Source organism: Chrysemys picta, chromosome 11, assembly GCF_011386835.1.
Source record: "Chrysemys picta bellii isolate R12L10 chromosome 11, ASM1138683v2, whole genome shotgun sequence".
Taxonomy (NCBI): domain Eukaryota; kingdom Metazoa; phylum Chordata; order Testudines; family Emydidae; genus Chrysemys; species Chrysemys picta.
Window position 1 is genome coordinate 37,726,724 of NC_088801.1, and position 17,521 is coordinate 37,744,244.

At 41.0% G+C, this 17,521-nt stretch overlaps 1 protein-coding gene across 4 annotated transcripts in view; it reads right to left on the reverse strand.

Moving 5' to 3' along the window:
- The window catches only part of LRP2 (LDL receptor related protein 2), a 176,802-nt gene that overhangs the window by 24,194 nt on the left and 135,087 nt on the right, over nucleotides 1-17,521 (reverse strand). For all 4 annotated transcript variants that reach the window (XM_065561806.1, XM_024114865.3, XM_065561805.1 and 1 more), the window contains exons 57-67: nucleotides 16,083-16,211; nucleotides 14,407-14,526; nucleotides 13,608-13,724; nucleotides 13,195-13,311; nucleotides 11,519-11,656; nucleotides 10,490-10,612; nucleotides 9,141-9,269; nucleotides 5,642-5,773; nucleotides 3,870-4,001; nucleotides 2,533-2,676; nucleotides 1,511-1,676 (exon numbers count right to left, since the gene is read on the reverse strand). In XM_065561806.1, coding sequence (XP_065417878.1) covers nucleotides 1,511-1,676; nucleotides 2,533-2,676; nucleotides 3,870-4,001; nucleotides 5,642-5,773; nucleotides 9,141-9,269; nucleotides 10,490-10,612; nucleotides 11,519-11,656; nucleotides 13,195-13,311; nucleotides 13,608-13,724; nucleotides 14,407-14,526; nucleotides 16,083-16,211 — 1,447 coding nt within the window. The remainder of the gene's footprint in view (nucleotides 1-1,510; nucleotides 1,677-2,532; nucleotides 2,677-3,869; nucleotides 4,002-5,641; nucleotides 5,774-9,140; nucleotides 9,270-10,489; nucleotides 10,613-11,518; nucleotides 11,657-13,194; nucleotides 13,312-13,607; nucleotides 13,725-14,406; nucleotides 14,527-16,082; nucleotides 16,212-17,521) is intronic.

Consider the following 17,521-nt stretch of genomic DNA (forward strand, 5'->3'; position numbering starts at 1 on the left):
TTTTTCCCCTCAGCCATTGAGTCAGAACCAACAGAACTTTTCAGGGTAGTAAAATCACGTCGTCCAACCAAATTGTGTCATCCTGCCCTGGAAATTAGCAATTGCGATGAGGAACTGCCCACCTATTTCACAGAGCATATTACCCAATCCAGGAGGCAGAGCAACAGGAGCCACCCATCAAGCTCACGACTGGAAACATCTGTCTCCTTTCCCTAGTCATTCACACAAGAGGCTCTGAAGAACTACAGGAAGTCTGACTCAATACTGGTAACTCAGACCCAACAAGCTAAAAAGGGCTGTCTCCAACTATGCCCATCCACTACCAATATCCAGGTCTCCCCCAGTCAGGTGCCAGGCTAGCACATGCAATTAGAAACAACACTAGTCATGCTGATGGATGACCTTCCACCGCCCATAATGGGAAAGCAGTGAGATGGCCAAGTTCCTTTCTCTCAGGCCATGAACTCAGAGCTGTAATGAGTAATTCTTCCTCACTTTACCAGACTGCTCACTATGTTGTGCTTCTATCACCAAATCTTTACTGAACCACTAGGAAAAACTATGAAACTTAACAGTCAAATGTCCACACTACGCAGATGAATAGCTCAGCACAATAATTTCACTCACTTGCAAGACTGATACTCAACTATCTCAGCGCCTGGGTGAGATCAGCCAGTAGATGAAAGGCAGCTGACTGATGCTAAAACTAAGCAAGGTGGAGGTGATGCCAGAGGGGAGAGGGAAACATTTTACAGAAATAATCACTACCGTGCTATCTCCCACCATTAAGGGAGTCTGTCTTCAGTCAAGTTGTTTCATTGGCTGGGCGTTGCTTTCAGACTCCAGTTTCTGGATGCTGAAATAGCTACTGCTGCCAAAAATGCTTTATTCCCTTTGTAGATAGCAAGAGGCTGTGTCCCTTACTGACCTGATCACTGTGACTTTTGTCACTCCCAGGTTGGCACACAGCAACTCCCTGTACTTGGAATGATTGCACCAGCCTTAAAACACTTCAGCTGGTCCAATATGCTGCAGCCCATCTCAAAAATGAATCTTGCTACTGTGAACATATTGTGTCCTATAGGGCAAGTTCTTTCACAAGTTCTTAATTTAATGCCAGGGAGAATGTCCAGCAAACATAGTGGCCCGTGCACCATAATCCTAATGAGGCATGACTGATCTGCCAGTTGCGGAGTATGTGCAGTGCGCAGGCAGCTAGCTAGAACGTCTGATGCAATCAGCAACAGGTATTAGATTGAGGCACATGCTGCTTCTGATCAAAGAAGCAAAGTGTGTACAAAACTGCATTCGGCTGAGCCACCTTGAGACCTCCCATCTCCAGCACGAGGACGGCTTGTGCAGGATGCAAGACTAGCACCATATTTCTCATTTCTCATGCATGCCTGTCTAAGATAAAAGGACTGGATTTCACATGTCTAACCGGTGATCAATATCTCAGACTCTTTCCATATTCATGTGTGTACCATTCCCAACTTTTCTGTTTACTCACCTCCCAACCCAGTCCACAGCTAAACCATCAGGATTTACTATGTATCTCAGATTCAAGTCAACTTCCTTCACGGGATTGTTTCCACTGCCATCAAATGTGGGGAGATAAGCACGTTTGATGGATCCAAACTCAGAGCCATGTCCCAAAATGCTGTAGTATACAATACCTACAAAAAATTCACAGATCATTTTCATTGTGAAGTCATTTGAAATGTTTACTCATTTTTGGAAGATCCTACCCCTATTGAGATAACTATGGTATATGAGATACCAATTTAACATATTTCTATTTGTGTGAGAATCTCATGTTAGCACTCAATGAAAATGCAAAATATAGGAAAATTTGTACTAATTCTAAAATCATCAGTCTAAAATACATACTTTGGATAAGAGGTACAGCTGAAGTCATTAAAGATCCCATGCCACCTTTTGCAAGAGTCAGTGCCTTACCTCTGATATCTATTTCATTGCATAGGATCTTGTGAGCCCATACAGGGGCTACACATGGCAGAGGGTTAGTTCAGCGGTAGGGTGGCATATGACAGAACTTAAGGATTCACCAGCCTTTTCCCCGCTAGGGATGGGTGGTGGAGGAGAGACACATGAGTGCAGACTACTGTAGTCCTGAAGCCCTGCTGAAGTTTGAAGAGTGCAGGAACTAGCTGTGGCCAGCCCTGAAGTTGGGGGTGCCAGGGTGAGGGGCTTCTTGCATCCTTCTAGGCTTGCACACACAGTAAGGGCCAGCCACAACCCTGCCATCAAAGTTACAATGTCCTTGGGTAAGAAATGAAAGGGACAGAAAGAGACAACAGAACAAACCAAAACTCACTGACTAGATGTAGTAAAATTACTGACAGGGTGTGAGAGGAAAGGTATGAGGGAGGCGTATAGCTGAAGGACACATCCACTCCACCAGGACTGTTAGCTAATCTACTTTGATTGTAAATTAAAAAGGGAAAAAACTAACACTAGTTCTGAAACAAAGAATATATAGTTAAGTATGAAAGCTTCAAATATACTCACTCAGGCCTATCCCCTCAGGATCCCAATCATAGTCTATAGCTTGGATGTGCTCCTGGTTATCAATGTAGTCAGAGTACTGCTGTGATGAGATATTGTATCTCCGAATACGCACATTGTCTGGCAGGAGTAACAATGGTGGGTTACCTGGAAAGCAACAATAGATTTTACTTCTCTGAATTTAACAGTACTCTCACAAGGGAAGCAGGTGAAAATTACCGATGGTCAAACCTATATTAAACGTTTAGAGGTTATGTTTGGATAAGAACCTGATAGAAAAAATACTTGGACAATCATCTGAACTACCCAACCCTTTTGGGTCTGCAAAACTGGTGTCATCCTGCAGTTGCTTACTGCTAGGCTTGGTGTTAACTCCCATCACTAGTCCTGATGATGTCAATGCACTCACCATAATAAGCACTAAGCCTAGTAGTAAGTGTTTGCAGGTTCAGGCCCTTGGACTGGAAACTTTTGAAACTGTTTTTTTAATAAGTCTTCTTACACCCCTTGGCTTTTCAGCTTTTAAAAATTCTTACTGCAAACAGGCTGGGTCTCTTGCTTTCTCTTTGTAAGGCTACATTATTTAACTCAATACACCACAACTTCGTCATTTATCACTTAGCCTTTAAAAGCTCTGAGTATCTTTTTATATACAGCATAACCCCGCTTCAATCACCATATATTATTACTGTTTCATTGACAGCCCTCCTTTCTGTTTTCTCCAGCTCTTTGTTTTTCATTTTCTGAACCAAATCAGAATCTACCTACTCAATGACTGTCACACTGACATTAACCTAAGAGACAGAACTAATGATTGGAGTTATAAATGAGCTGTTATAAATCCTCCTGTTTGTGTTCATCAGTCCATGAACAATAAACGGTGATCTGTCAGCAAACTGTCTTTGATTTGCACCACTTTAATACAACTGTCTTCTTCTAATACATTACTTAGATTACAAAAACTAAAGCCTTCAGGGGTGGGAGCTAACAGGCAGCTGCCTTTTGCTGATAACCACAACATAGACAGTCTTTTGTTTTCAGGAAATCTGGAGGAAGGGGAGAGGAGGGCAGGCCCCTCTAAATATTTTAGAGTATTTATCAAGTCAGATACCTGCAAGAAGTGGGTATTATTTTAATTCTTACAAATGGAAGCAGAGAGGGAGTATTTACATTCCTGCACAAAGATGTACAAGGTTACAAGGATGTATGTAAACCAGACAGAATCTAATGGTGCACAAGAAGATTTTTGTTTTTCCCCCAGTTATAACGGGGAAGCCTACATTCATTAAAGTTATAGCATGCTTTTTACAGGTGGCAGTCAGGCTGTCAGTTAAACATACCATTGGCAGCACACTGTTTTCCCTGTTGATCACCCACAGACCTAAAGCCATCAGCACAGAAACATTCATAACTTCCTTTGGAATTCTTACAGTCCTGGGGGCAGGTTCCAAAGATCTCACACTCATTGATATCTAAACACAAATGGAGAGAGAAAATATCTCAGGTTTAATTGTTTCCTTAGCTGAACTTAGTCACATTTATAATTTTGACATTCTGATTTGGGGCAACTAGTGGGGAGGAACACAAAGGGGGCACCAACCAAAGAGGGGCACCTGGCCTCACGACGTGGCACCCCTCATGACTCCTCCCCACCCCACCCCCAGCCTGGGGCCCCCATGCTATCCCCATCCCACCCCTTCCCCATCCCACATTACCTGGCAGAGGGGGGCTCTGTCCCACTGCGCTGCACCGCGCCGGGCAGTGTCCCCTCAGGCAGGGTGGCCGGAGGGTGCCTGGGACTTGGGAGAGTGCTGCTGCCCCATCCCAGCACATTACCTGGCCAGAGGGGGTGAGGGGCGCGGCAGGCTGCTGTACCGCACTGGGCAACATTCCCCGGCAGCATGGTCGGAAGAGGAAGCTGTGTGTGGCAGCTAGAAAACTGTGGAGTGGCCCCAGCCCACCTACTCAAACAGGCATAAATACAGGGGGACCTCTGCTCCTCCTCAGGGGAAGGGCCTTTGCTGCTGCTCTGGTGGGTGGAGAGAAAGGGGCCCCATGCCTCTGTCTCTGCCTCTCTGGGAAAGGACACCACCACTCCTACTCCAACGGGTAGGGAAGGACTTCAGAGCAGGGGAAAGGCCATATGGGGATGAAGCCACAAGGGGCCCCATGGCAGGGTGTGCCTAGGGCCTTAGATTGCTCTAATCTGGCCTTGCACATGCCAAGATACCCAGGATATGATGTGTTCTGCCCTGTAAAGGGATTCTAAAATGACATCACAGGTTCCCATGTTTATTTTGTCTCAGTCATTTCCAGATCCAGTGTGCTTGGTCACTAATGTTTGTTCTATCTGTCACTCTGGAATTTGAGAATCCAGCTAGGTTCTTTCCATGGAGCACATCGTCACCAGCATTAACGGTTCTGTGGGCCAAATGCTGCCTTCAGCAGCACTTCAGTGTACATCTGTGCAAACCCCACTTCTTAGAATTTAGTAAACAATTCTCTAGACTGAGCTGACAGACTAGACTCCAGCTCTCTCTCTCTCTCTTAGATGTGCCTGGTTCTATGTCACTAGCTAGAGTAAGAAGCAATACAAATTTATTTTCATCTCTAAAGCAAGCATATATTACACTAACTACACAGGGAACAGAGCTGTTAGGCAACAGTGTAGAACTGCACTGTAAGCAAGTAGTGAATTTCTCAGAGCAGAAGCTTTGATTCTATTGTAAATTCTGACAGTGGTAACTCTCATATGATCTAGCCTTAAATCAATGGAAAGACTCCCCTTTATTTCAATGAAGCTGGATCAAGCCATAAAGCTCTAATTCAGCAAATAAGAATGTGCTTACCTTTAAACATCTGAGTACTCCCATTAAAGTCAAGGGAGCTACTCACATGCTTAAAATTAAGCATAGGTTTAAGTTCTTTGCTGTACTGGGGCCTAAATTCAGAGAGAGAGAAAATATATTTCAGACACCAAATCTGTGTCAGAAAAGGTCCAGCGAAGTGCAAAAATCCTCTTTACATGCAATAATGAATAGTTACATCTAAATTGTACCAAAACTAAACTGAACATCTTTCATGGAGACGATTAATAGAATATTGAAAATACCATCGCAGGAGTTCCGGTTCAGCTCACTGGCATTGTACCCTGGCCTACAGGAACAGATAAAGCCTCCTTCACTTAAGTTGGTACAGTTATGTTCGCAGATATTTTCAGCACAAGTTCGTCCTGTTCCTGGGTCTGAAAAGAATGTAAGTCATTATAATTGGAAAAGCATAAATTATATTGAGAGCTACAATTTCCATTATTTTCTCTTATTTGCAAACAATTTTTAAATATTAAGTTGGCCTTTCTCCTTCTTTCCTCCTTGGAAAAAACTTTCAGCAGACATGAAGGTCTTTCAGGGATTTCCCTGGCCACGGTACTACTTACTAATGACAGGGAGGTCAGGAAACTCTCAGGCAGGATCATTTCTTTGTCTGTGAGTCCATGACATTGCCATATTGAATGACCTCACTACCCACCCAGCCTCACCCAGCACTAAAGGGAATGACATAAAATATCAGACACCAGTTCAAAGCAGCTGCAACTATTCCAGGGATTTGGATAGGTTGACAGCCCCACTACAACCATCACCTCCCTCCCATCTCACAACCAAAACAGAAAACTTGCTAAAATCCTTTTACATGTGATATAGACCTATGTCAGCTGTACCTTGGAATTAGGGTAGGCACTGATCCAGTAAGGCCTGATCCAACCTTTATTGAAGTCAGTGAACTCCATTTGAGGGAGGGATAGCTCAGTGCTTTGAGCATTGGCCTGCTAAACCCAGGGTTGTAAATTCAATCCTTGAGCGGGCCACTTAGGGATCTGGGGCAAAATCAGTACTTGGTCCTGCTAGTGAAGGCAGGGGGCTGGACTCAATGACCTTTCAAGGTCCCTTCCAGTTCTAGGAGATAGGATATCTCCATTTAGTTAAATTTACTGTAGTGGCCTTTGGATCAGGCCTACATGGGGAGAAGGGACCACTGGTGCCATCTGGCAGAGGACACAAAGAGGATGCATGGGGTTTTACAGGGATCCCCTGGGTCAGGTATCTGCATAATAATTCACCAAAGAGTGGCTATGAGGGCTCTATTGAAAGCCAGCAGTCCGCTGTTCGTCATAATCACTGCAAAATGTATGCTCATATCATAATTAAAAGCTATATAATTACACTGGAAATTATGTTCCTAAAGCCTTGAAGTTAAAGGCAGGTCACCAGGAGGTGACATGCTTTGACAGGTTCCTTTCAGGTAGGGGCTAGAAGACACGTATCTCTGTCTGGTCATGAGTGTATTGTGCATTGTACGTATCACAATGAAGACCTGTTTGTATTACTGAGCCTGATGTTAATCAAGAGATTATGAAATCACAAGAGAGGAAAGCTGCAGGAAAATACAAAAACAGCAGAAAGGTATCCTGTTTACAAATGAAGACAATGGATTTTGGGGGTATAACTGGGAGTCCTGAAGTGCACCTGGATCCTTCACCATGAAGACAAACTGTCAGCATGTTCTGTTTTATGAAAGGAGGGTCACAGCCAACCTGACTGGAAAACACCACAAAGACTTTGGGTGAGCTAAACTTCATTAGATAGGAGAGTACCTTGTTATTTAAGTCTAGGCTCTATAACACGTTATGATTTTAATTTAGATGTAACTATTTGTTTCCAGTACTTTTACATTGTACTTCTCTTATCTCTAGTCTTTGTTAAAGAAACTTACACTTGTTTTCATTATAAACATATCTAATGTGCTGTGTGTAAATGAAGCAGTGATCTAAGGCGATACTGGTAAGCTGGGGTGTACTGCTTCTTTGGGACCAGCAAATCTGAGACTACTGTGGGTGGCCAGAACAGGGTTGGATGCTACAGTGAGACACTCAGGGAAGGGCGGGGGGGAGGATTGTGCCTATGACCAACCTACAGTGGGACAGCAGAGCCTGCTAGGCTGAGAGGAGAGTGTTTGTGTTGCCTGTGGCTGGTGGAGTCAGGGAACTGACCCATGGCAGGCACAGAGAAGGTTTCTTTACACTAAGAGCAGATGGTAGCAAGGCACCTTACAACCCTGGGTACCCCCGAGAAGTGTCACATGTGATATAGTACAACAGCTGCTAAAACTGGTACTTTTGCCACTGCAATTAAAACCTATATAGCTAAACTGGTGAAGTACAACACATTTACAGAAATTACTCTGACACTTAGAAAAGACAGCAAGTAGATCTATAACATATAAGTAGAAACAATTAAATAGCAAATTAGTATTGACACAAGATGAGGAAGGATTCAGATTTATGCCCAAAATATTATTTCACTAACTCAGTTAACTGTTTATGTCCTACAACTATATATCAATGCTAATTACAATAATTATACACACATATCTTTATATACATACATATTATATACACACACACACACACACACACACACACACACACACACACACACACACACACACAGTGTCTTTGCATTCATATTTAAAATTTATACCTGCAATTAAAGTTAGACACCTTTTATTCCTATCACAAAACAAAAGATATTTGTCATCCTGATTAGGTTTATAGCACTACTTAGTGTTATTTATTCTCTCTCCGCTTAATGCTGATGTTTGAAGCTGGAAAGGATCCAAACACCATCAGTTTGGTTTAAGTTCATGTCTGCCCATGAACAGTACAGGGCTGAATGCCAGCAAAATGTCTGATTTGCACCCTTTCACATCCTTTTTATACTTTCACATTTTCATCAGGTCACATAATTATTTTCCACTACTCCAAGCCCACTAGGATGGATGTGAAATAGAGATGCAAGCCACCTCAGAAAAAACCATGCTAGCAGTTTGAGAGTCATTTGTGATATGCGACCATACTAGGTTTTAATCCCCAGTGCATCATTTGGCACATTTTCACCTGAAGGGATAAACACCTGACAAACTGAAATCACAAGTGCACAAATTAGGAATCTAAGATGTCTGTCTATTGCAGTCAAAATGCTTTATTCGGGTGGACTCCTCTAGGATCTCTCTGCACTCCCTATCACTCAAAGTTTACTCATTGCAGTGACTCTCCTGATTGGGTCTCTGTCATCTTGTGAAAAACTGTTAACAACACTGATGACTGGAGGTGACTTCAATCTGAGCACTGGCCAATAGGATGCTGGTGTGAGATGAGTTGTTCACTTTCTCCAGAGACAGGTACCGAGCTGGTGTAAATCATCCTAGCTCTATTGATTTCCGAGGAGCTATGACAATTTATGGCAGTTCAGGGTCTGCTCTAACGTCCACAGCATATCCCATTTTAGAACAAGACCAAATTGCTTCTTGTGAAGCACAAGACTCTTAGCCTAAACTTGCACAGTTCAGGACACTGAGCTTCTTAGTTTGCAAATGACAATGTTTTGGAAAGATATGCAGAGTATGATAAGATAACAGGAGCATAGAGCAGTTCCAAGTGATTATATTTTAGCTCTAGTCAATACTATATGTTTATTATTTCTGTGTCAAAAACTATTTTTATTTCAATTCTACTGATTACTACTACACCGTGTAACGATGACATTGTTACTTACTGCAGCCTATTTCATCAAAATGGTCTCCACAATCATCATAATTGTCACATACGTAATGTAGAGGAATGCAGTTTCCATTACCACATTTGAATTCTTCAGCCATACAAGGTCTTGGGGTAGGTTCTCTACCTACAATTCAAAAGACACACACTACTGTCACCTACGTAGCCTCCCAACATCCACAACTGAGGCATTATTCCTTTCACAGAGGAGGGAAGTGAGGCACAGAGAGGTTTAATAACTTGATCACGTGAGTCAGGAAGTCTGTGGCATAGTTGGGAATAGAACCCAGGTCTGCCGATTTCCAGTCCTGTGCCTCAACTCAAAAACCAGACTTCCTCCTTCTATAGTGATACAAGGGCTATTTCATAAACACTTTTTGTTACACATTTTCTACTCAACAGTGGATTCAACTTCTTACTTTGGCAGAGCTATTTAATATCTTTTATCTCTATAGTTTATACTTTAACTCGAATCTTTAATATTTTAGTTTAGTTGAGACCATTCTAGCATATACAACATGCTATTACAATTACATGACATTGGGTAATTTAAAAAGTCAGTAAATAATAAATATTCTTAAGCTTGGAGGCAAATTCTGCTATGAAATGTGCACATGCAAGTCCCATTGAGTCAATGGGTACTGTGAATACATCTGGGAGCAGAACTTTGCACTGTATAATAAAGATATATAATCGAATTTATCTATTATTACAGGTGCTAATTCCCGAATGCTATAACTGATTCTTCATCCAGAGCCCCAGTGAATCAGTGTGGCTCCATGTGAGTGCAGGGCTCTACCCATGCAGAACTCGTTGCAGCATCAGGGCCTAAACACTTAATAACCCCATAAGTATTATTCAGGACCCAATATTGTTGAGACATGCATAACAATAGTAAGAATTCAGAGACAACCGTGTTCAAAACAACTTCAAGAACATTTGCCACCCTGACCATTATTGAATTGCCAATTCTTTCTTCTTCATTATTTTAAATAGACTATACCATAAAAATATAATTTGATAATTTTTTTCAGACTATACTGATTTATAAGCATGCTTATGGCACACGGTGGGCACACTGTTGCTGGGGGCGGAGCTGTTACACATTAAACCTATACTTGCATCCATATGCTGCAAATATTCTGTGTTATAATAACCACAGTTCAAATCATTTCCCGCTGAACATTAGTTTTAAAATATTTGTTTCATTTTGTCATTCAATGTGGGTGTTTTTATTATTATTAAACATTACAAATACTGTACATTGATGGAAGTCTGAGTCTAGGATTACTAGAAAATGTATCTACTGATTACTGAATAAAATTGGCTGTGCATGTGTAAACGTACAGTGCTCCTCTTTCTCATCACTTCCATCTCCACAGTCATCCCCCTGGTTGCACAGCTCGTGACTGTAGATACAGCGATTATTTTCACAACGGAAACGGAACGGTGGTTCACAGGGAATATCCACTGAAATGAAATAGATCAAATAAGCAAGTATGATGCAAACACTTATTGCTTACAATCCATCAAATCAATACGTCACTCTTTTTGGCTACCATGTGCCTCTATTTTAAAAAGCACTAGTCTTCCAGGCCAAAAGTAAACATATTCTTCACTCAGGGCATTGAATTAGGTTTGTTTAAAGATAACCTAAAATCTGTGTTTATGACATAGTGATAAGCAACTTTCTTGAAAAAGGTAGTGTGTATCCCAGACAGCAAACATTCACCACTACTGCAGGGAATATAATGCCGTAGTTACCATGCTAGTTTGTGCTCTATAGCTTTCTAGACAACAGCAGAAATCATTTAATGAAAAGCCCACCCAATTTATAAATGCAGTTGTCGTGGCTGCCTCAACTGTATGTAACGTATGTTTTTCATAGGTATTGGTCAAAATTTCCAAACTTGAGTGCCTAAAGTTAGGACCCACAATCCATATTTGAGGACATGCCCTGACTCTAATGGGAGTTGAGGATGCTCAGCACCATTTAAAATCACTAAATTTCAGTTAAGGATCCTAATTTTAGGCACCCAATTTTGAAAATGCTGACTGTTATTCACATTTCTAATTGCTACAGGGATTGTCTCTCAGCATTTCACTTCTCCGCTCTTTTACAGATGCATATTTAGATCCCTGCAAAGCAATGAATGAGCTACAAAATCGCAAGAGAGAGTATGAAGTGAATTTAAAGATGCTTCATGTGAAACAACACTTTCTCGGTGGCTCTCTTTACCAAAACCCATGAGAATCTCCAGTCAAAAGAACATATTTATGATTTAGCTCTTACTTCTGTACCACTAATGATTGTAATTATATAATTTTACTAATGGAGTCAACATTGTTCATTTTTATTTAATTTTTCTCTCTTACAACAAAGGTGAAGTTCTTCATCAGAGTCATCTCCACAGTCATTGTCACCATCACATTTCCAATATGGCTGGATACAGACATGGTTTTTACACTCAAACAACATAGGCGGACAGTATGTACCATTAGGATAGCGTGTTGCTGGTGAAAAGAAATTTAATTTTTAGTATAAACAAGTTAGCTTGGTCTGAAATAATATTCAGGCATTTCCTAGGTCATTATTTCTTCTGCACCCTCTTCTCTACAGGAGAAGAGAGATAAAAGGTTTCCAGGAATAGCAGACTGCAAGGACTGAGGGCCACTGGCTAACTATGTTGATTAATTTAGATTAAGATTTTACAAAGCTAAATAGTACACTAAAGTTACTGCCAGAGACCTCAGAACCACAATATGGTGGTGTGAGTGTTACTGGCACTGTTTGCATTTATCACAGGCAATCCATTAATATAATCTACACAAATTTCATACCAGCACCCCCAGTGAATGCTCAGGGAATTAACCAAATAATTAATTATTAATTTATTCACATTTATAAAGTGTCCATCCAATTATGCTGATCCTGTACAAAATTTGAAAATAACACAATTCACAAGATCAAGAGACCATACATGGAACTCCCCCTCCTTCACCTCACACACACAACCACCCTCCAAATCATTTCCTTTTCATCAACTTCTACAGCCCATCAGTTGCTTTCTAAGCAATTTTCTTTTCCTTTTTCTGAACTAAAAATAGGGAAAATATGTGATTTACAGCATGCCACAAAGGATGTCTAATCCAGCCTCTGTTGGACCAAACATGCTGGGAAATAAACTCCAGAATATAGGACCCATCACTGAAAACATTCTGACTCTTCCCCTTCCCACTTAATCCAGGGTTTCTAGTTCAACTGCCTGGAAGGATAATCACAACTGCTATGACAGCAACATAAGAAGAATGGCATTATCCCAGATACCAAGGCCCCAAACCATTTGGGCTCTATAGATGAAAACCAGCACCTTAAACTTCACCTGGGAATCATCTAACAGCCAGTATAGCTCTATCAATGCACAGGTGTGAAATGTCCCCTAAAAAACACTGCTTAATGAGGAAGCAGTCACAGTCTGCATGAGCTGCAACCCCCAAATGGTCTTAAAATGTAGCCCAGTGTAGAGATCAGGGCCACAATCCAGACTGGAGATGACAAACAGGAAAACACTTTGTTTCCCTTGTTTCATTGATAGTGGGGGGGGAAGGGAAGAGGAATGAGACCATCTAAGGCCCCGCGCACATTATAAAATCAGCCACATTAGCCTGTTACAGTATAGTAGGCCTTGAAATGTTTAAAAAGCCGTTCTGTCTTGCAGTGTAGCTGGGACAGAACAAAATCCACACACTGTGCTAGACCACTGTGCAGGGCTTCTTGGGCATCACTCTCTCCAGCAGGTTTATTCTTTTAATCTATTTATAATTTGCCAGTAGAATACCTGAGAATCCATTAGTATATTAAAAAATAGTTCACTGTATTGCATTTTTTCCTGAATTATTACTGAAGTCATTTGAGTGGCAGATGTTCAATACCACTCAGGATTTTGTCTATTGTATTAAACAGATAATAAAGAGTAAGTTTCTGTAAAATTAAAGTGTGTCTTATGTGCTGTTCTTCCCCCATAAATTCCCACCACATGCTTTAAACTCACGACAAGTTGCTTCATCAGAGAAATCAAGACAGTCTGCACTTCCATCACATCTGAAGCGTTCTGCAACACAATGCCCACTGCTACATTGGAAATATCCAGGATGACATGTCCTCAGCTCTAAAAAGATTCCAAAATGATTAGTGAAATGTCTTCACATGAAAAACAAGATCAAAGTGGATATTTTTCATGTATAGAAGATACCATTAAAAACTGGGCATTCACCATCCACACTATCTAAATGTACCATAGTATTTGTGGCATATCCTGTTCCAAATAAAGGTAATAATGTAGTGCAGTAAAGGTTGCTTCACTAATGCTCCTTGATGTAAAATATGGTTTTGCAGAATGATTTCAAACTTGCACAAACCTTAGTTTCCAATATGATGAAATGACACCCAAAAGTCAATACGCACCACAGTCACGTTCATCTGAATTGTCTTCACAGTCATCGTCATGGTCACAAACCCACCGAGAAGGAATGCAGCGCAAATTATCACAACGGTATTCACTTTCCGTGCATTCGCGAGGGCCTTCAATTTAAAAGACAAGTGCAAAGAACATGTGAAGTCACTCAACTGTAACTCTAAACATCCAAGCCTGTCTCATTAAAATAGGCAAAATGATTGCAGGATGAGATGTGAGACAATCATTAAAATGGCAAGTTGATATTTCTGCATACAGATTATGTGATATTAAACATTTCATGTCTCTCTAGAGTGCCGTGGGTTAACTCATCTCAAGCTTTGTTTTGTTACAACATTACCCAAGAGTGATTTTTATCTTGAGGAAATTACATCTCCTAATCAGAAAATAATAAATTCAGTTTGGGCTTGATCCTGCGCTCTTTACTGAGGGAAATGTTTTTACACACACACACACACACACACACACACACACACACACACACACACACGCACATGCACACACACACAGGATTGATCCCTTAAACTCTAGCGGAAATCAGGACTAATACTTTCACATACATTATAACATTCTTCTTGATAACTGGATTTACTACCATTTATTTCTGTACAATACAGAGGTTATTCTTAACACAGCATTCCAAATGACTCAGCAGCAATAATACAGACTACACAGTGGAACAACTGAACTCTTGCAATTAAGAACAACATGCCCCATTTTCAAAAGAAATAGGAGGCTATAAGTGAAAAGCAAGGAATACTAAAATATGAGAGTGGAGTGACAACTCACTGCAATTGTTCTCATCAGACCCATCTCCACAGTCATTATCTCCATCACACTTCCAGCGCAGCGGGATGCACCGGTGATTATCACAGCGGAAATCTCCCAAAGGATTGCAAGTCATCTCCTCTGCAAAGCACACAATTTGTCACCAAGACAATAAACCAGCATACATTAGCATACTCTTGAATATGCTTTGGACAGGGTAGAGAGATGCGTAGAGTAGGATAGGATGCTTTGGATAGGGTAGAGTTCCATACCATAAACTGGGTCAAATAATTTAGGGGAAGAGCAGTTAGGAAACATCCCATCAAGTAATGATATAGGATTGGGAGGGGAATGCTCAGGAAGAGACTTCGTGCTTTCACAGTAATTTTCTGGACATATCCATTTTCTAGAAAGGGAGAATGCTACTCCCAACACAAGGATTGCAGAGTCAGGGAGTCCTAAAACAACCACCCTATATCCTACTTGTGCAGAAACAACAATTCTACTGTCCCTCAGAAGAGGAAAGTATAAAACAACCAGCATCGATAGAAACAAATATTAGCTGGAGAATAAATGATTTGGTGGAAGAAAAATGGTCAGGCTCTGTGTATATGGGTATGTATCTGATGACTCACAGAGTGGCGACACTTTTACTGACAAACAGCCAGAGCTGAAAGCCATATGGCACACTGTAAGCCAGACTGCCACCTCCTGTTTTTCCCTGGGTTATTCTGATGTAGATGTTGTGAACTCATGGCCTGCAAACTTAGTTTGTAGCATTTTAAAAGGTCTCAAAACAACTCTTGCAGCATCATAAATCCTCAATACTGGTGATTTTGGTAAAGTGTATCCCCAGTTGAGAGTTGGAAGTAGTTTTGAAAATATCCAAAAAGAAAACTGAATGACAGCTTTCATATGAAGAAGAGTTCAGTGTAAGCTCAAAAGTTTGTCTCTCTCACCAAACAGAAGTTGGTCCAATAAAAGATATTTCCTCACCCACCTGGTCTCACTAACATCCTGAGACCAACACAGCTACAACAACACAACTTTCATGTGTGTTCCTATATGTAAGATTTGGGAGCAAGAAAATATATTTTCCTCTGTTTTATTCAGTAATAAGCAGAGAATCAATGTTCAATAATAAATAGTACAATAAAAACAGTACATAATCTAGCTTTCAGGGGTTACAGCAGGGGTAGGCAACCTATGGCACGCGTGTCGAAGGCGACACACGAGCTGATTTTCAGTGGCACTCACACTGGTCCAGGGGGCTCTGCATTTTAATTTAATTTTAAATGAAGCTTCTTAAACATTTTAAAAACCTTATTTACTTTACATACAACAATAGTTTAGTTATATATTATAGACATAGAAAGAGACCTTCTAAAAACGTTAAAATGTATTACTGGCACGCAAAACCTTAAATTACAGTGAATGAATGAAGACTTGGCACACCACTTCTGAAAGGTTGCTGGCCCCTGGGTTACAGCATGTGAGCAACACAATGACCTATAGTGAATTGTTGTCCACAGAATTTTCCTCCATGCAAATGGATATCAATGAAATGGACTGATAGAAAATGAAAGAAGTACAAGAATACGAATTATCACTGAGAAGACTTCCATGAGGGTTTTATAGCATGGAGGAATATTCGCAGCATAACGTCATTTCAGAAAAAAGCTTTTCCCTACACTTACCACAGCCTTGTTCATCACTGTTGTCTCTGCAGTCATCATACCCATTGCACACTGCCCACAGTGGAATGCAGCGGTAATTGGTTCTACAGCTGAATTCTGTGTGGTTATCACACCGATAGGCAGGACCCACTAAAACACAAGAGAGAGTTGTCAAAGAACATTGTATTACTTCTGTATGCTCATGACTTAAACATCTGATTTCTGTTTTACGGTGCACTACTTCCATTAAAAGGAGTCAACAATTGGAAAAAAAAAATCTGTCAGGTCATATAGCCCATCTCCCTGCTGGTGCACAATGGAGTCCTATTATACAGTTACCAGCATTTTGTCCACTCTATTTTTATGCTACGTCATTGGGTATCCACCACTTTGCGTGGGAAATTATTCCAATTAGCCACCATCAGGAAGTTTTCTTTGATAATCAGACTAACTTTCCCCTTTCTTAATTTCATCTCATTTCAGAGTTATACCTGTTCCTTGCCACCCTAAATAATTCCTTTCCTTCCTTGATGACTATTCTTCAAATATTTAACTTTTATCATGTCCTCCTCTGGGGCTAGATTGAGCCATTAGGCTCAGCCCTCTGTAAAGGATGATAAGTAGCTGTCCCAACCCAGGAAACACAGCAGGAGGGAACTTGGCTTCCCTGCTACTGGAGCCCTTTACTGTGGCAAGGAAAGGCCCTAGCAGGGAGGCAGTGTGGAAGGGCTCTGGCAGCTCCCCACTGCCTCCCCCTTGCCAGAACCTTTCCCCACTGCCAGAACTTTCCAATGTGGTGGGCTCCAGCACTGGGACACTACACTGCTAAAAATAACAGTGTAGACAGAGACACCGTTTGAGCATGTAGAGAGACATGTAGGATATATACCTTATGGTTCTGGTATGTCTGTACTCTGTTTGCCTAAGGCTATACCTCACCATCTAACCACTATTTATATCCGTGCTAGCTGGGTGCGCAGTGTCTGTACTCTACACGCTGCTGTAAGTGTTGATGTATTTAAGAATACAACTCAAAACTGCACTGGCCTTTTCAGCTGTCTCATTGCATGCAAACTCCCTGTCAATTTGCTGACTATTATTTCTCGTAGGTCACATTACTGCTTTCCAGCTTTCAGACTGCTGCTGTTCAGATTATTTTATTCCAGTTCTATTAGCTTGCATTTCTCCAAGCTAAATTTCATTTAAATTTGTTGTTTTCTATCTAGGTGCTTTTTTATTATTTCTCTGTCATTCCAGATACCCACAACTCCTCCCTATTTAGTAGCATTTGTAAATTTAATTAATATGTTGTTTACTCACTCTTCCAGATCATTAAATGAATATTAATGAAAACCAGGCCTAGCACAGATCTCTGTAACATCCAACTCAATAGCTCCCCTGCAACTTGACACTTTGTGGTTTATCATAACCCTTTATTCACAAACTGACAGATGTTTTTT